Raw genomic sequence first — 19,913 nt, 5'->3', positions numbered from 1 at the left:
AGATGCGGCGCAAGCGTACAATGTGCGTAATGGGAAAAATCGTAACGGGACAATGTGCGTAACGGGACAATGAGTCATCCTTTTTCGTGCGTGCAGCCGGCGTTCATCGATTTATTAGACGTTGTCACGTCAAAAAGCGTTACCTGCTAGATAATTACTTTGAAATTCTGTTAGACATCTGTATTTATTTATTTTGTAAAACATAATGGGTCAAATTTTAAAAACGAGTGATGCAAATTTTTATAACTTGAATTTCTCGAGTTATATGAACATGTGTTCTCTTTTGGTAAGATGGTCTACAAATGAAAACTGAGTTTGACAGTAAACTTGAAGATGAAACTATAAATATATCGGCAATATACAACACAAAATAATCCAAAACACTATTTACATTAAAAGTTTATAATAATTAAAAAATAATTGAAGAGAAGTTTATGTATTTTAAGAACCAATGAAATGAAAAAAAAAAATATGCCTGCTATAAAAATACAGAACTCAATGAAATCTGGGTGAGTGATATACAACGTAATATTAACATTTTCTATTTCACACGAAAATGTATAAAAATACAGAAACCGATACAGTTTCATTATGATTCAACATCAGTGATGACTAATTAAACTGAAATACATAGTCCTGCTGTATCCACAACCGAATCAAAGATATAAACTGTGATTTATCATATCAGAACCACATACATTCTTATTAGTTTTCTAATAATAATAAGTGCACTGTTCATTGTAAGCTTTAAAATGTAGATGCAGGATCAATCATTTATTAAAACTGACCCGCATTTTCTAAAACTAATTTAATATGAACTGTTGGAAATGGTTTAGACGATTTATTCATTATTTTCTTAGTATGATTTCAAAATGATGTAAAGATTGTGTTGTGTTCTCAGATAAAAACCGTTAAAAAAAGCATTATCATTGCATTGAATATTAAATACAGCTTGACCTTTTAAATATATATATAATCTTGCATATGTAATTACTTAAAGTGTGGCGTATTAAATAAATAAAAATTAAACTCCACAACAACGATGTAATGAGTTGTAAACCGCCCAGGTCTCTTCTTCACTGACGGAGAGCAGTGGAAGAGCCAGAGAAGGTTCATGTTGAAGAACATGAGGGATCTCGGGTACGCGAGGAGATCCCCAGTCTTCGAGGACGTCGTCAGCCAAGAAGTGCGAGACCTGCTGGACCTCATCAATGGCGACAGGAAGGATGAGGTAGGAGCACTGCAGACGCTTCTACAATGTTCTATGGTACTGTCGCAGGGTGTAAATTTCCCGGTGAAGTCCAATTTTAATTTTCCATGACATCCGTTGAACGGACGCTGGACGTGGTCGTGGGTTTCTTCGCCAGGCTCGTGGCTCCGCCAGGACGAGGGCACTGGCCTTGGGTGTTCAGCGGGTGAACAGTTTGTAGGTCCCAAATTTGGCGCCACCATATGCCTTTTCTGCGAGCCAGAAACTACCGACTCAGCTGGTGGATTGTGGAAGGCGAGTTACGATGAGGCCGCACTTGAAAATGCCAGAAAATTTTTTTAAGGTCGCATTATGGTGAGTTTGAGGAGGTAATTCAAGGAGAGGTCTAGGGGGCCATAATGTCAGTCGTCGTGCGTAGGTACTACTTGAAGCGAGGATAGTCGTCGCCCAATTGTTGTTCAGTCAGTTCGTCATCTTGTATGTTGTTAGGTCAGGTTGGATTAAGTTAAATTTTCAACTGTTCTCCAAACTCTTTCACTTTCTTTTTGAGGTCTCGCACCGTCCTCCGAGCTCCTGTGAATTTCTCCAAGATCATGCTCCCTCCTTCAAGCTGATGACCATATTCATAGCTCCTGCGACATCTTCCAAGATCCTCAAATTCCTTCGACCTCCAGAACCCTACCCTTCCCCGAGCTTCTGCACCGTCTCTTTGCTCCTGCGCCCTCATACAAACTTCTAAACCCTTCTTTGAGCTTTTGCGTCGTCTTCCAAACTCCTGCAAAGTCCCCTGGGATCCTGCGTCCTTTTCCAAGTACCTGCACCCTCCTCCGATTCTCAGCAAAGTCCTCCAAAAACCCGCGTCTTCTCCAAAGCCACTGCACCCTCCTCCGAGTTCCTGAAGCTGACTCCGGGCTCCTGCAACATCCTAAAATAACTGTCAAATTTGAGTCAAGTTACATGATAAGAGACTTCGGTACTCTCTGCTCGGTTTTTGGAAGTTCCAATGGGGTTTTATCCTGAAAACATTGCCGTTAGCTTGACAATGTTTGTATTGAGCTACACCGTGTGACCATTCCAGGTGGTCTTCGCCGACGGCTGCCTGAACCTGCCGAAGGCCCTGTGCGTGGGCGGTGCAAACATGCTGTGCCACGTGATCTTCGGGGACCGCTTCCCGCCGGCGGAGCACCACAGGCTGTACAAGCTGGCCGACATGTGCTGCCTCGCCGTGAAGGAAGTCGAGGTGACGGGGGGCACGGTGACCCTCACCCCCTGGCTGCGGCACTTCACTCCCAAGCAGTTCGGCTACAAGGGCTTCGTGCGAGGCACGGGCTTCGCCACCGACTTCTTCAGGGTATGCTCTCTCTTATTACGTGAATTGCAATGCGCTGTTTCTCTTAAATGTCTAAGTGAAGGCCATTCATAATTTGAGTACGCTAATTATAATTATAATAATTAAATTTACATTTCAATTTAAACAATGCATTTAATTTATTACTTTCGTGACTTGATGTAAGTTTTTGGACATACGCCATGTCCAAAAACTTACATCAAGTCATGCACTCCCATTGCACAAATCTTTTAAAGATATTACTTTCGTGTTAAAACCAGAGATTATTCTACTTCCTAAATATTTTTTAAATCATTAAAATCCTACAGCATGCCTTATTTTTTCAGATTTAATTTGAAATGTAGCTTGCAATGATGTTTTTTTTAAATATAGTATTTATTTTCAAATTGACTTGATGTAAGCTTTTGGACATACGCCATTGCTATGCACATGTATGTCTGTAGAAGAAAACTACAAAAAACCAAAAGACAAAAAAAAAAACACAAATTAAATATTTTAAAGACAAAAAAAACACAAATAAAATTTGGTTTTTTGTAGTTTTCTTCTACAGACATACATGCGTATGTCCAAAATCTTACATCAAGTCATGCACTCCCATTGCACAAATCTTTCAAAGATAATATTTTCGAATTGTTAGATTTAGTTTGGTAACAAAAATGTTTTATTTTATTTTTAAGTTTATTTAATTCTAGCTTATTTACTGCAAATGTACTAATTAATGCTAAATATATTTTAAGTTACAATAAATTTAAAATTTTGCCTTAAAGTTTCAAAAATAAATTATAATTACCTTTCTTAAACTTAGAATTTTTCAGAAAAAGTTTACTTAAATGATGATAACATATAAAAAATAATTATTACAATGAAATCTTAGCATTGATCAACATCAATATAGGTATATATTAATTAATTTTATTTATTAACTTGGATATTTTATTTTTTCCAAAATAGTGTACTTTTAACGATAATAACTTGGTATGATTATATGTTTTGAATATTATCACCTAACAACCTTTTTTGCGATGTAAATACGATGAAAATACATAATCTACCGAATTCATTTTAAGGAAATATTTTTTATTCGTGTTTTTAATTTTGTTGCATACTTAAAGTACTTGTTCTGTAATAAATAGATACACGCTGATTTTTCAATCAAATAAAAATATACACATATTTGTTGTTTAACATAATCTAAATAATTTTTTCTTAAAGCTAAGGATACTATTATGAGACTATTATTGGGACTATTATTGCCATGTTTTATCATAACTCAACGTATGATCACTAAGAAGGTATCCAAGCAGCATGATTTAGAATGTGAAATTAACTTTTCTTATAAAAACAATTAAAAAAAGATTTTAAAAACTTTATTATCTCATGAAAAAATTAAAATTAATTAAATAAAACAAAAATAATGTTCTAAGTGAAAAAAACACTAATTTTTAATGCAATGTTCCCAAGTTTTCAAACAATTAGAGTAAATAGGATTTCAATACTACCACAAAATAAATTTAATATTTTTATTTATAGTTTGATATAAATTTGAAATCATTTAATAATATGTATAACTACTACATTAGAAATAAATGAAGTTTTTTACAGTACTTATAACATTTGTAGAATAATTAATGTGTGTAAAATGTAATGATGTGAATACATGTTCAAAATTTTCAGGTCGCATTAGAAGAACATAAAGCCATAGCTGATACATCCGATGATGATAACCTAAGAGATTTCATTGATTTTTACTTAAATAAATTAAAACAAAAAGAGTCCAATGAAACGAACAACTTTTTCAAAGGTAATTACGATGTATTTTATGATTTTTATGTCTGGATATTTTGTTAATTTATAATACTTATACAGCAAATATTTTTTAAAGTTATGAAAAACCATGTAGTGGCTTTAAAACTGTAAGATACAACATCACTTATTTAGATTACATTCCCAATTAAAACTAACGTATTCTCTACTATCGTAAGTACACAAAATAAATCAGCGTTAAAATTAACTTGATATGTGAATTTTTTGTTATACTGGTTTCAGTGTTTCGTAGAGAGTCATTAGAGTTTGATAAACACTACAGTTTAAAGAAGCTTAGGAAGCAATCAGCCATAGCTCATATTAGAAAAAAAATCCAGCACTGGCTTTGAGTGACCTCAGGAAACCATGTGAAACATAATCAAGAGTGGATGGCCCATCGGACCTAGTTTTCCTGAATGCAGGCACAGTGACTGTGACTGACCACTGTGCCACCTAGATAAATGTTTAAGTGTTAATGTCAATTTCATATTCGTTAACATTTAAATATACTTATACATAACTTTAAAGTCAAATAATATAAGCTTTTTCAGGTATCTCCACAATTTATTAAATTACTTTTTGCTGCTCCCAAATTTATTATTTTTTATTCAAAACTTAAATTTTATACCTATGTTTAAAATAATGATCACCATTGTCTGAAATTGCAAATCTCACAAAGTGACAAGTAGACGCAAGAAAGCATTTTATTTACACAAAGAAATCTGTACAGTATTGGTACAAAAAGGTTCCACTGAAATTTTGGTACAGTCAATAGATCAGAGAATTCTTCGCATGGTTTTCATTATATATTCGTTAATATTTTGTTCGAATATTGTTTTGATAAATTGATGATCCGGTTTCTTCCAGAGGATGAGTTGCTCATGGTTGCCACCGACCTCATGTTGCCTACTATCGCCACCATGGCCTCGCTCATGTCCTACATACTACTGCAGCTCATGCACAACCCTGATGTGTTGGCGGCAGCTCAGAAGTCGCTGGACGCGACAGTGGGAAAGGATAGGTTGCCCACCCTGGACGACAGACAGCGGTGAGTCTTCTGAAATCCGTCATTTGAGCTTCTGTTGTGGAGTGTTGTTGACTCTGAAACTTTTACGTATTTTGGATTTTTGTTTTTCAAATACTTAAGACTGAGCTAAAATTGACACAAAAAATTACACGTCTATAGTAATGGCGATAAGTGGAGGCATGCATATTTCGCGAAAAGATTTCGAGACAATTGAAAGTTATAACACTGTAGCATCGTCTGTGTTTTGTGATTGGGTGAGTTTCTTTCATGTGCTTATCGATTGTTCCAACACCAATCACAGTAATTCAGTGCAGAAGCAAACGCGTCCTGAGTGGCTCGGTCAAATAAGGCAGTAACTCTCGCAGACGGCCGCTAATCGCAAGCAGTCTAACAAGCGTTGAGATTTTTTCACGAAAAATGCGATAAGCATAAACATAAAACAAGCAAAATCAAACCCATTCCTTTCTTTATTTTGGCTGTTTTAGCTTGCGAAAAATTATGCTGCTAAAGTTCGCAAAATGTATTCACGAAGATAAAAATAGTATTTACTTAGTAAAAGTGCAAGAATTTTGAAATTGAATATAGAAATAAATCCACCCCCCTTTTTTTAACCTTTCAATAATTCAGTGTGATGTTTATAGAGTGACTCTATGGCGAACATTAAATATTCGGCACAAACTGATCAACATACACATATATATTAGATGTTTATTACATAAAGTTCTCAAATGACAACACAGTTGGAGCTTCTGATTGTTCGAAAACTTAACGCTATTTTAGTAATATTACAGTATTTGGCTTAAGCACAATCAAACCTAATACTTTAATACCATGCTTGTGTGGATGATTATCGCAATGTATGGCTATAGCTGCTAGTTAGGTTGATTAACGTGTGTATTACTTGTTATGGTAAAATAATGTGTTGTGCTTGTGAAATACTTATGTTTATTGTGTCCAGGTATTTAGCCAAATCTTTCAGTACTACTTAGCTCATTGAAGGTGATGTTCAGGGACTAGTTTAATCATTACGAGACTTGTAGTTGCTCATATGAAGTAACTAGCTATTTCTTTCAGGTGAACATAGGCTTGAGCCGGTTGATAAATATGGGACAAATTAAGTACAACATTCTTGAGAAAATAATTTTAATTCTTTGATGTTTTTAGGCTTAAACAAACGGCTAAATAAATTTTTTAAACACAAATTGTAAAATTCCAAATCAACCGAGATTTAGAACCTTTAAACGATAAAGAATATTTGTTAATTAAACCCATCGAATATGACTATTTTGGAAAGCGCTTCTGTTTTTATGTTAGTATTAGTGTTGAATGACTGTGTTTTAGCCTTCCGTACATAGAAGCGATAATACGTGAAGGTTTGCGACACCAATCTTCAGTTCCAATATCCGTACCCCGCAGAACTACGGCTGCTACAACTATTCAAGGATATCCCATTCCTGAGGTAAACTTTGGTAGAATAATATATCATTCGTCTTACCATAAATGCATATTGTTTAATAAGTTTGCTTGCTTTCTTAGATGGAGAATATCATCTTAAACTTTCCAAAATAAATAATGTTATCTTAACGCCATTGTCAATGAAACTATTTTTAAAGCTAAACATTTTTCTTCAATTTAACTTTCCAATCGCGTGTATATTTTAATGTGGACATTAAAAAAATAAGCTGTTAAAACAATTCAAACAGTTCCTGGCATCTAAGCTCGTACTGTTTGCTAATGAATCATTGTGTTAAATCAGTTGGTAAACTGTTTGGAGGTGATTAACAGACAAATGTGACAAGTTTAGTTATTTTTTTTTTACTAAAATCCTTTAATCGGAATAGGTTTTGTATTCATTTGCTCCAAACATCGGGACTTATACAGCGGTTTATCCCATTTCTTTTACGTATTTGTTGCACAGAACACTGCCATAGTGCCGGTGTTATGGTCGGCCAACAGGGATCCCAACATGTGGGATGAACCTGATGCATTTCGACCTGAAAGATTCTTGGACAAGGAAGGAAAACTTATCAAGGACAAGACTCTGCCATTCGGGGGAGGTAAGTCAATGTTACTCTCGGACTATCTGTACATTGTAAAATTAACAGATTTTTAGTAGGTTCAAAATTAACAGATTTTTAGTAGGTTCGTGAAGATGGAGGTAATGAAAATTACAAATATAATAATTTAATTAATTTTAATTTAACTTATTATATTGTGGAGAAATATTCTCACAACTTTAAATTATTATTTAATATTTCTCTTCTTTCTTGTTAAAGCTCGTAGAGTAATACGAGGTCATAATACTAACGTGTAGTAATCATTGGAGTATCATTTCTCTATGAAAACTGTATAAACATGCTTGTTATATCAAAATTTACCGGTAATATACAATTTTTGTTAAATTTAACTTTTATTATTTGACTTAAAAACAACTGGCTGGGAGCAGGAGCAACCGAAAAAGAACATCCTGTTCGTAAGTTTTGAGTTGAATTATAGCGTCCGGTGAACAAGAAGTTTTGCTCATTTGATAGACACTTCAAATAGTTCTAAATATAGTTGGTGCAAGAATTATAAAGAAGGAAAAAATAACATTATTTTTTTAAGGACCGTTTAAGAACCGTTGTTATTGAGAGAACGAATTTTTGAGTGAATTATTAGTCAATACTGAGTTATGGAGTTAGTCAGTGTATAGAATCCACCAACGTAATTATACGGGACACGTTTCTAATCAAGTCAAGAGCCATATTGTCAAACTACACTTGAACTACGAGATTCTGGAAAATGATGAAAAGACCCATTCGAGTTCAGTGAGTTTTTCGACGGTTTATTCGAGAGGACTCTCTGTTTGTTTTGTTTTTAAATTCATTTATTTCAGCAGTAAAATACATAGTTACAAAAGAACACAACAGCCAAGAAAATAGCATGCTCCAGCTGACTCAGCTCTTTCGTGCACAAAAATAAATACAGAGAGGACTCTCTGTGTCTGCTGTGAGTCACCGTTTCTACTCACATTCAGCTTTGTGAGCACATCTCGTCTAACATTCACCTCTACTGCGATTCACAAGGTCAACCCTCAACCAGAGAATGCTTCTCTCCACAAGTCAAGGTTGTAATCATTTCCGACAGTAGGACTCTTCACAAAATTCACACTGTATTGTGGCAAAATATGTTATGATCTATGGTATGTAAACCTTGTAATTTTGTTTAAGGGTGAATGTTGTTTTATATTATATTAGGGTAAATAGCATTCTCTTCCGAAAAGCTAGTCAGTTTAACTTTGATAGTTGCTTCTTCAATTTAACTCTTTACTTGAATTGCGAATAGATGTTTGAAACCGTATTTCAACGTTAATTCCTTTACTGTTTCTCACTATATTCCAGAGGATTCACTTTATCTTGTTTATTTACTGTACTGACTGACTAGTTGTGCAAAGGAAATTTGTAATTATTTGAACAATATCCACATAACTGATTAAGTTGATTTTTTCCTTAGTTAACTTTAAAACATTAAGCTAACTGATCTAATTATTTAACACGAATTCGAATGTTAGTTTCGTCAGTGACACTGATGTCAAGAGTATGTGTTCAACAAATTATTTAATTTGACGTTTAGTTTTTTGACGTGACAATGTCTAATAAATCGATGAACGCCGGCTGCACGCACGAAAAAGTGTCCCGTTACGCACATTGTTCCGTTACGCTGTGTCCCGTTACGCTCATTGTTTCGTTACGCTGTGTCCCGTTACGTTCGTTGTACGCTTGAGCCGCACCGACAGAAGTGAAAACTAAAAACTTTGTTTATAAATATGTAATATGAAATAAATTCTACGTCAAATGTACGTAAGAAAAGGAATCTGATTACTAGTATAATTTCAAGTATTTATTCTTTTATTATTAAAAAAAGTAGCATCTGTCGGCGAGTGCAGTAATAATAGGTTATGTTAGATATTTGATTACAATTTATTTGAAAACTTGTTGATAATTATATTTAAACTTTATAGCTAAACGCCAGTTTTTAAAATTAATTACAAGTCATCTACACGTGAACTGTTTTGTCGACTGTTTATAAAGTGAAGTGAAAAGTTAATGTGGTTTTCATTGCTTATTACAAAAACAATTTCGACATTAAAGGTTAATTATTCTTGCATTTTAAAAATCTGATTACTAGTATAATTTCACGTATTTATTATTTTATTATTAAAATAAAAATTATTCAATTTTATTCATAAAAGTAAGCAATCATTTCATCAATGTTTTGTTATGACGTTGAAACGTTAAACTATCGTCCGTAAACCGACTTTACAGACAACCAATTTTTGTAACTAAGTTTTTTATGAACTGGGAACAGCATATTCTGATATCTAGTTGTCATTATTTTGGAGAACATACAGTCAAACTATGCTTTTCTATTGGTTTTAATTGTGCCTTTGAGTTGAAAGTACAATAGTAGTTTGATTGTAGCTTAGGGTTCACTTATCAAGTTTTCTATGGCGCCCAGGCTTTTTATTGATGATAGTAACCTGATCTTTTGAAAGATTGATCACACTTGTTCTGAGTCTTCGAATTGAACCAATTTGAAATAGTGGAATACGTTTGAGGAGTTATTTCAAGGCAATAGAAGTAGTTTAATTATATAGAAAGTGACATTAGTCAACTTGAGCCGTTAGAGCATTTATTTAGTTTTAAAGGAAGTAAGTTCTGCTTACCGAACCCCGCAAATATGAAAATCCAAACGAGTTTAGGGTAAAAAGGCATTTGAAAAAACGTGAACATTTTTTTTTATTGTAACGAGTGAGGAAATCCGGTACGGAAAGGATAGCCCAACTGATAAATTTCAGTTTCAATTTATTACCTAATATTTTCAATATTAATTAAATTACAACAATTTAGAAGTATATCCAAACATTAATTGCACTTTCGCAAGTCCATTATTTACTCTCCCCACTGGAGCTCGGCTCGACAATGGCACTCTCTACTGCTCTTCTCTCACCGCGAACCTCGGTCCCAACATGAACACACTGCTTCACTTTGCTCACTCGTGCGCCGCACGCCCAACACGGGTCGTTACCACCACGCCGAAATACCATAACGCCGAATGTAAAAATTGTCCACAACGCCGACAGCTAGCAAACTGCTGTGTACCACAACGCCGAAATAACAACTGAATTAATTTGTGTGTGTTTCTTAAATGTACTGACGCCGTCCCCGCTACCTCTGAGTATTTAGACGTGATTTTGTTCAGTTCGTGTTCTCAGGGAAGGTTCGGCCTTGTGGCTAGAGGTAGGGGTCAACGCAGTAGGGCCCCCCGAGCTGTTGAGGCCACTCGGGACGCCTGAATAATAACACAAAACCTCTTCAGATAGTTGGTGAATTTAATACAGCACAGCCCAATACATGGTGCTGCCCGTTCTGGCCGTAACGGTTTGCCCGACGCGACTAGTCACACGCGCAGCTCACTTCCTCAGTTGCGGCTCACGATTCTTATGCGCATGAGGGGCAGACTCGTATACGTGACGCGAAAGTTACAAAAGACACTCTGACATGGCACACGATATTTTGAAGCACAATACACTACACTAATACCTAGCTCTGGATTAAGTTTGGTGGCGCACTGCCGTACGACGGTGATACATAAGCCCTGACATGACGAATTACACTTAGGCGAACAACTATTCCACTAATACATTACACTTGATAAACTGGGCTAGCAGCACGTAGGCCCGTGTCTCCGGCGACTCTACGTGGTGTCTAGGTGTGTCCCAGGGACTGAATCGTTATTAAGTCTGATAGCACGTGTCGCCTGCTGGCTGCCCCGTGCGGGCCAAAATTAAATAGCCGGTAGGCTAGGTTGGGCGTGAAGCGCCGACGTGAAACCACATAATCTCCCCACAGTACTTACGTATGACGTGGAACACTCATCTTGAGCACTGATTGAATTAAGTTAAGTACCTCATGGTAAATTTAGGCCGACCGCGGAACTGTACAAAAGGTTGAAAAGAAATTACACTATGGAAAACTACATGTCGGTGAATGCAAAGTTTGAAGGTTCCGCGTTGCGCGCAGGCTGCCGGCCTGGTTGAGCTCTCGAAGGACACTAGCGGTGTCGCCGCGCGCGACCCCCCTCCCCCGCCAGCCCTCCCGCGGAAACGTGTGAATTTCGCGGGAAACTGAACCGGCCAGGTTCGGGACAAATCGCACATTGAAACATGATTTTGCAAAGACTTAATTATTAATTAATAAAAAATAATGTTTAATAAAATCCTGTGGAAAAACATAATTATAACAATTTGTTGTAGTGCGGCGGAAGGATATGCCACACCCGGCCGGATCCTTGCGCCGGTGTAGCACTCGTTGTATGGCGTTCGCCTCGTCGCACGAACTGCACTTTGCTGCGCGCACGGGCGCGTTCGGTGCACACGCTTTTGCGAGACGTTGATGAGGCATAGCGGTCTATGCGACAGAGGAGCATTGGCGGTCGGCGTCAGTACCTTGACGCCGAAATACCACAATCAAACCTAACCTCACCTAACCTAACCTAACCTAGCGTAATATAACCTAACCTAACTTAACCTAGCCTATCCTAGCCTAACCTAACCTAGCCTAACCTAACCTAGTCCAACCTAACCTAGTCTAACCTAACCTAGCCTAACCTATCCTAGTCTAACCTAACCTATTCTAACCTAACCTAACCTTTGTGGCAGTCCTGCAATGTAGACATCTGCGAATTGTGATTTTTCAGTTCGAATCGAATTCGAATCGAATTTCAAAAAATTCACGAGTTTCGAATTTTTTTCGAATCGAATTTGAGAATATTTATTCAAATAAAATAGATCATTAAAAAATTTTAACATACCACCTTTGAAAAACTTGTCACATAATTCACATTTTAAATCAAGTAACTAAAATTAAAGTGAAACTATATTGAAGAAAAACAACCAGATAATCAAAAATTAAAAAAAAATAATAATAATTAAATGTCTGTAGCACTAACATAAATCACTTCGCAAATCATTTCAAATTGTCATGGAGAAAGGTGAGTTCATCGACATGGTGCGGCAACAACAATTCTCTGCGGCTGGTAACTATGTTGCCTGCTGTAGAGAAAACTCTCTCATTTGCCACCTTATGTAGCATGTTTGACTTTCAAGGATAAAAATATTAATAAAAATATCACAGCATAAGGAAGTGGTACAAAAGAAAAATAACAAATTTACCGTTTTTATCGCTTAAGCATTGCACATTTTATTCTAAAATCAAGTTTATAATTAGAGGTGAGACCGTGGGTTCACTCTTAGCTGGGTATTGAAATAAACAAACACCGTCGTATCACTGCGCCGCGTCAGCAAGTGATAGGCTGAATTCATCTTGCGCGCCAAGCACTAGTTGCAACACACACACTTCAGTACAGTCGGTGCTAATAAAATAACGGATAAGTAATATAACAGGAAGCACCGTAGCACTTTTTTCAGCGTAGGTGGTTCATTTAAGAAGGAAAAACTATGCACTTTACGCCTAATAACCGTCTTCACAAAATCATCACACGTTTTGATAACAGGATACTCAAGTTTACTTTTCTTCCCGGAACATGTTAATGTCCCAGTGTCCTGTAATTCTTTCCTTGCACGAAGCACACTGCTCTTCGAAACACTCGTAAATTCCGCAGTTAAACTCGCGATATCGTTCACACGACAATCCGGATATTTGTCTGAAAATGTTTTATAAACATTCAACACAATAGTTTTCTGTGCACTTTTCAAAGGCGTTCCCGTTCTGTGCTTTACAAAACTCGGTCCGGCGTCAGCCATAACAAACAACTGTTGCGCCGGGCATCAACTGTACACTACACACGGCGTCTGCTAACATAATTGTAAGTAAATACTTGCTGACACATTAAACTGTATTGGATATTAATGGTGAAACGCTATAATGCTATATAACAACAATTGTTATAAAAAAGGCAGTGTAAAAATAGGTACTTACAAATGGTACGTAACCAAGGGACTATTTCTTGCGCACGAATAATGTGCGCGGCGGCCGGCAGCCAATGAAAATGTCTGTTTACAAGAGGCTTTGTTTATTCCAAAACTCAGGTAAGAGTGAACCAACGACCTAGAGATATATAGACTGCTAGTGGGAGGCCATCTTTGATTCCAATTGAATTTGACAGAATGGTGGGCAAACAGTGCTTTGTTAGCAGACGACGTACATTGACAGCAGAAAAGTAGCAGTGTACTAAGTTAATTATGTAATATTACGGGATGAATTATGTTCATTATGTAAATCTACGTGACACAACTAAAACTCGCAATGAACGAATACGACTACAATAATAACAAACCCACACAAATCATTTAAAAGTGGTCATTATTCCATTGCAGTAGATTATTTTAAATTAATAGTACTTAGTGATGAGATAAATTCCATGTACTGTATCAAATTACCTACACGAAATACATATATAATAGGTTCAATAACTGATCTACATATTGGTCACAAACGTTGGGTCGAAGAAGGGTTAGCTATTTTCTAGCGCATTTAATGTCGTACTTACACATCGCACTACGATGAAACTGTATTTAAAATTATATTTCACTCGTTCCATCTTTAAGTATTACCCGCAAAAACTGTAAAATTGCGGAAAACCTACAATTTTAGGGAATTTACTAGCAACTGGCCTCTTTCTCCCATAAGAACCAATGCTTTTACAGCTATGTTTTGCCCAACATTCTGTAAAATCAACTCTCTATCTCTCTCGCTCGGATTGTAGTTACCCAGTATGCCGTCGACAGCAGCAATTGGCGCTGAAAGCAGGGTGATAAGCAGTCTATATATCTCTAGGTCGTTGGAGTGAACGGAGAATACTATTAGTCTATGAGAAAAAAAAAGTTAAGTAATCCATAAAAACAAAACCTATTCATGGAAAGTACGTTTATTTAAAAAGTAGACTTTGCGAAAGCACGCAAAATAATTTAAATTAATGAGTGATGCAATAAAACCATTTTATTCAACGTAAAAAAAGAAACCCGTAACAAGAACGTGATTTGTAACTATACGCATAATGATCGCTCGGTTCTTGACAGAGCGCGCGCGCGCGTGCATGCAGTCTGCGAGCTATCGATATCAATTTTCGAATACGTGCGAGCGCTCTATACAGGAACACAGGAATCAACACAGCCAAACTGGCGCTGCTTACGTTTTTATAAGCGGTATAAAGCGACTCCCGAGACGTTAAAGATGAAGTTTATAACTTTTAAAAACGTCTTTAAAACACGATTTACACATCAGATTACTTTGTAATAGGATTAATTAATTTAGTAAGCAGTTTTATCAGAACGAACGGCGTAAACTGCGTAAAGCAATAGACGCGTTGTAAACAACGGGAATTTATTGCATTACATCAAATGAGGTTCAAACGGGACAGAAATAAAATGGTTCAAAAAACGTGAAAACGTAAATAACGGTAACGTAAATAAGGGGTTTCGCTGTATAATTTTTTTATAAGTGGAAGATGTAATCGTCCATTTACATTTCTTTTTAAAATGGGGGAGGGGGATGTCTTATATTATTGTATCCGGGCCAGATTTTTAAAGTCGAATTATTGTAAAATGAATTCGATTCGAATTGATGAATCGAATATCAAAAAATTCTAACTCGAATTCGGAAATTTAGAATATTCGCAGAACCCTACTGCAATGACATTTTTCGGCGTTAGTGTATTTCGGCGTTGTGGTAATTCGGCGTTTTTGGTACACAGCAGTTTTCTAGCTGTCGGCGTTGTGGTCAATTTGGCATTTCGGGCTTTGTGCTACTTCGGCGTTGTGGTGCGTCCCCCCCCCCCCCCCCAACACCGTACCAGATGCTCTGGTTCCCGATGAGCCTGCCTTGGCACATATGAACTTTCGCTTGTCGCCCGACATCGCTCACTAAGGGATTCGCTCACTCTTTTCACTTCACTGCCCTTGTAGGTTGACCTTCTCGTTCATTTACCTCCCAGCTCCGCTCTGGAAAGGTCTCGCAGCCCTTCGAAATGTCGCGTCATCAGAGTCGAATTTGCGAGAACAATGACGTCCTAGGGCCCCTCCTGGTCCTCCTCAGGCCAGTGCGCCAGGCTGACTGGCCTGCCTCTTGGCTTGTCTCTATCATCCTCATAACAGTATTGAATTTTTTTTAGGTATTAATCTAATTTTCATCGTGTTTAGTGATTTAATGCATTTAAAAGTGTTATATTCTGTTTTACGTGATAACTTAATGCGTATGTATAGATATGTGTTTTACTACACGCTGTTGCATTACGGCAAAATATTCGGCTAATCCAAAATATGGTAATCCGAATAGTTGTCGGCCTCAATTGTTCAGATTAGCGGTACTTCACTGAGTATTCCACAATTTTGATACATTATGGTTAGAGACCGGAAAAAATCGCGAATTCATTTCGAGATAGGCTAAAATACCAATAGTTATACCTCAGTGCTGCTTCTGCTATTGGCTCACAACTCACCTGGATGACTCTGGGCCAATGAGAAACGCCCGACCAAAGCTTCATCGAATCACAGGCTGCTACGTTGGGACGTCTCACAAGACAGCAGCCAATGAGTGGGTGACGTTTGACCGAGTGTGCGTAGAACTATGGAGTTCATCCTGCAGGTCATTGAACCCGCGAATGTTTCCTGTCCCTAATTATTAGAGACGGGAAAAATTCGCGCTTTTTATGACCTCTAGGATAGACTCCACAACCCTCTACATATCAGGCAAATGCCACTTGCTCATTGGCTATTGACTCGTGACAATTGTCAACTGGGACGCTTGCGATTCGATACTTTTTTAATTGAAGGTTTCTCATTGGCTAAAAGTCCTTCAGATAAACTGTAAGCAAATCTCAGAATGAATATAAATGTATAGTTGTTTGGATTCTAGCATATCGTGAAATGAATCCGCGAATTTTTCCGTCTCTACTAATTATGGTTAGTTAATTTGTATATTTAAATGGCTGCTGCCTGTGGGTGTTCCAGGCAAGCGCCTGTGCGTGGGCGAGACGTTCACCCGGCACCACGTGTTCCTGTTCCTGTCGGCGCTGCTGCAGAGCTGCGAGTTCTCGCCGCCGCCGCGCGCAGCGCTGCCCGACCCTGAGGAGCACGTCATCACCGGCTTCAGCAACACGCCGCCTGACTTCCGGCTGTGCGTCGCGCGCAGGACCTGAAGGGTCGTCGCCACAACGCCGAATACCATGACGCCGAATGCCAAATTGACCGCAACGCCGACAGCTATAAAACTGCTGTGTACCACAACGCCGAAATACAGTAACGCCGAAAAATTTTTCTGTCGGGAGGGGGGGAGTGGGGGGCACAGGAGCAAAATGAAAAACAACTGAATGAATTTGTGTGCTAACCTTACCTAACCTAACCTTTGTGGCAGTCCATGCAATGACATTTTTTCGGGGTTAATGTATTTCGGCGTTGTGGTAATTCGGCGTTGTGGTACACAGCAGTTTTCTAGCTGTCGGCGTTGTGGTCAATTTGGCATTCGGCGTTATGGTTTTCGGCGTTATTGTACGTTCGGCGTTGTGGTATTTCGGCGTTGTGGTGCGTCCCCGACCTGAAGACAACAGACAACCTCGCTCCACGCTCACGGCGGCGGGAAGTCTCAAGATCCACGGTTCTGGAAGCACGCGCCCGAACAAGGCATTGTTCCGCATTGACGCAGAAACGTAACACCCGAAACGACTCACGGAAGCGCAAGATAATCCGTCTACAAATCACACACGATGCTGAGACTCACCTAGGTCTCTCCCTAACCCGGATCCCTCCTGCAAACACACTTAGTTTTTAATTAGGTCTGGGAAAAAATTGCCAGTTACACATTACACGGAAACAACAATTGCAACGAATCATTAACTTATTGGAAACATTTTTGAGCATAATATGGTGAAGATTTACATATTAAACTAAAATAAACCACAATTGAATGGTCGTATACCAGACATTCTTGCATTTCAACCATTATTAACGTATTTAAAACGACTTAAACAAACATGGTTAACACCGCGGTGATATACCTGGCTTTTGTTGGTCGCACGGTGTCACGTAACCAGAAGAGCTTTACATTGCATAAACTCATCTGTTCGCTTCTTAGTTCGCATAAGTTCCATTGAAGCTATTCTTTCCCATGATTAACGTAACTGTACACGTGTTTCATGTCAGCTCCCGTGTCATTGTAGAACAAGCACAATCTCGATAGCGTGTTTATGAGACGTTTGAGAATGCTTGTGATGGGGTTGGTTTATTGGTTTGACCATACGCTAGTTCAACATTTTTGTGCCCAATGCTAAACGGCCTATTAAACAATACCATTATACAAGGAAAGTGACATGGCGACGTGACGCAGCCTGGGCGTTATTGCGGTTATAAAATATCATGTAACTTTGTTAGGTCCTCGTTTCAATGTAGTAAGTGAATGACATTACATTAGTAAAGAATTTAAACATACTTTGCATAAAATTAATATTTTACAATTAATAATTTTAACAATAATTTTGTTTCTGTTTTGAGTAGCATTTGTAAACAATAGCGCACGGACTTGTTTATTAGACATGATTGTGACATTTCTTATAGTTACGTCAATGTTGGAGTAATGCGCAGAAGAAAAAAAAAATCTGTCTATAACAGTTTTTAGTCTGTAAGTGTAACCTAGCGTAACTTATTTAAATGCAAAGGTATCAAAATAATTATTATCTCGAGCGTAAATTTCTCCCCGTTTTTTTCATCAAGAATAGGCACTATCGATTTTGCAATAGCAATCGCTTCCCTTTAGCTCTGAGCGGACGAGTGAACCTTAAGACTGAAGTTGAGGTGGACTGCGTGGAGCGTATTGCGCAGTAAAAAATGCGTGGGCCAATGTGGAAGTGGACCAGGCTATTTTCCAATAGAACTGACAAAAACGTGTATCATGGTGGAATAAGGTCGGTAGTTGTTTGGTACCTCTTGACTTGTGCACTGAAATATGCATTGCGTCAGTTTATAAATCAATATTTAACATAACCGTGTATCTGCAGATGTACCGGGTGTAAATAAACGCACATAACATTGTTTACATTAGCGAGTTTCGAAAGTTATATTGGCGAGTAGTACGCCACTGTTGTAGCCATGTGTAGACCTCAAGAATATTGCTTTACCATTAGTATATGGCGTAGACAGGCATATATACAGCCAGCCATTCACACATATATGATAACTTTTAAACTCAACCTTTGAAATTAAAACTATATGTTTCATTGCATGTTACTATCCCTCTAAGATTAGAAAGCAGCATATCAGAGAAACCAGTTACCCCACTTAACTTTTCACAATAAATCTTAATTTTTTTAAATTGATTGCTGCTAAAATTTGCAATGTGTCTTTTTTGACCTAATAAGCATTTGATAAACAGTTCAACCATATTTTTACTATAAATATTTCAGCTAAATATTTCTTTTTTGAAGTAACAAATTATTAAATAGTTTTTTCATTAGGTATATATGTATTTGGTTAGCGGAACATATTTAATCATGTTACTCGTAAGATTTTAGGATGTTAATAACATATTTGATTATCTCAACATTTGTTTGTTTAACACTCATTTTTTTAGTCAAACCATTTTTTTGTTCTCAGTGCTTAAATAATAAATTAAAAAAAGTATTTTAAAATAATGGTATAAGTACTTAACAATTTCAAAATGTAGTTAAGGATATTTACTGCATATCTGGCAAAAAATTGTAATCATCAAATGGAGGTAAAAATAAATAAATTAGAAAAAAAATTAGAACCCTGTTACTTTACTTACCTGATCTTGTCTCTCTGTAAAGCCTGTTATCATTCATTTGTTTTCAGAGTTATATGTGCTTCCCTCACCTTTGTAATTCAAATTCATATTTTCTTAAAATATATTGAAATACATTGCATATACTCTTTAAAATTCTGTCATAGTGAAACTGTCACCGAATGTGTTTTAGTTAATGATTCACTATCTGGATGACTGAGCTTAATTTTTAAGAATAAAATTAATTTGGGTTTCTCATAAATAATTTAAAGCTGCAAATTAAATCTGTAACTGAAAATTAAATATACAACTATAAATGAAAACATTATTAAAACAAAGTTATTTTAAGTATGTAAAGATAAAAATTTAAATATTCTGACACCAAAAGTTGATATTTGCTGGTAAGGATAGTTGTTTCATGGTGGATTGTGAGTTTAATTTCTCTGAGACACGCGAACGGTTGTAGTGGTTTAAAAAAAAGCTAAGCGAGTGTGAAAATTATTTTTGAAACAAAAATTGAAATATAGAATTATTTTGTGCTTGGAGACATTGGTGTAGTGAGGTTACACTCAGGTTTTATTGCTGACTTTTTTTTTTTTTTTTTTTTTGTGATTCAAAAGCTTTGTTTTATTCAGCAACACCAGCTATACTGGCAAACCAATTTACACCAATGTCGTTTCATTCAACAATTTAACTTGATCACAGAAAAATATTGACATTTTCTAATTATCATTA

The 19,913-nt window shown here is 36.9% G+C and overlaps 1 protein-coding gene across 1 annotated transcript in view; it reads left to right on the top strand.

The window, feature by feature from the left end:
• The window catches only part of LOC134530176 (probable cytochrome P450 304a1), a 32,063-nt gene extending 12,877 nt beyond the window's left edge, over positions 1-19,186 (top strand). The window contains exons 3-9 of the mRNA XM_063364813.1: positions 1,068-1,231; positions 2,289-2,561; positions 4,233-4,359; positions 5,229-5,409; positions 6,730-6,847; positions 7,307-7,445; positions 16,397-19,186. Of these exons, the coding sequence (XP_063220883.1) occupies positions 1,068-1,231; positions 2,289-2,561; positions 4,233-4,359; positions 5,229-5,409; positions 6,730-6,847; positions 7,307-7,445; positions 16,397-16,584 (1,190 nt within the window). The 3' untranslated portion in view covers positions 16,585-19,186. The remainder of the gene's footprint in view (positions 1-1,067; positions 1,232-2,288; positions 2,562-4,232; positions 4,360-5,228; positions 5,410-6,729; positions 6,848-7,306; positions 7,446-16,396) is intronic.
• Positions 19,187-19,913: the final 727 nt, after the last annotated feature.

The sequence above is a fragment of the Bacillus rossius genome, chromosome 3 (assembly GCF_032445375.1).
Source record: "Bacillus rossius redtenbacheri isolate Brsri chromosome 3, Brsri_v3, whole genome shotgun sequence".
NCBI classification, from domain to species: Eukaryota; Metazoa; Arthropoda; class Insecta; order Phasmatodea; family Bacillidae; genus Bacillus; species Bacillus rossius.
The sequence above is the reverse complement of the archived record's forward strand: the minus strand, read 5'-3'. Positions and strand labels throughout refer to the sequence as shown.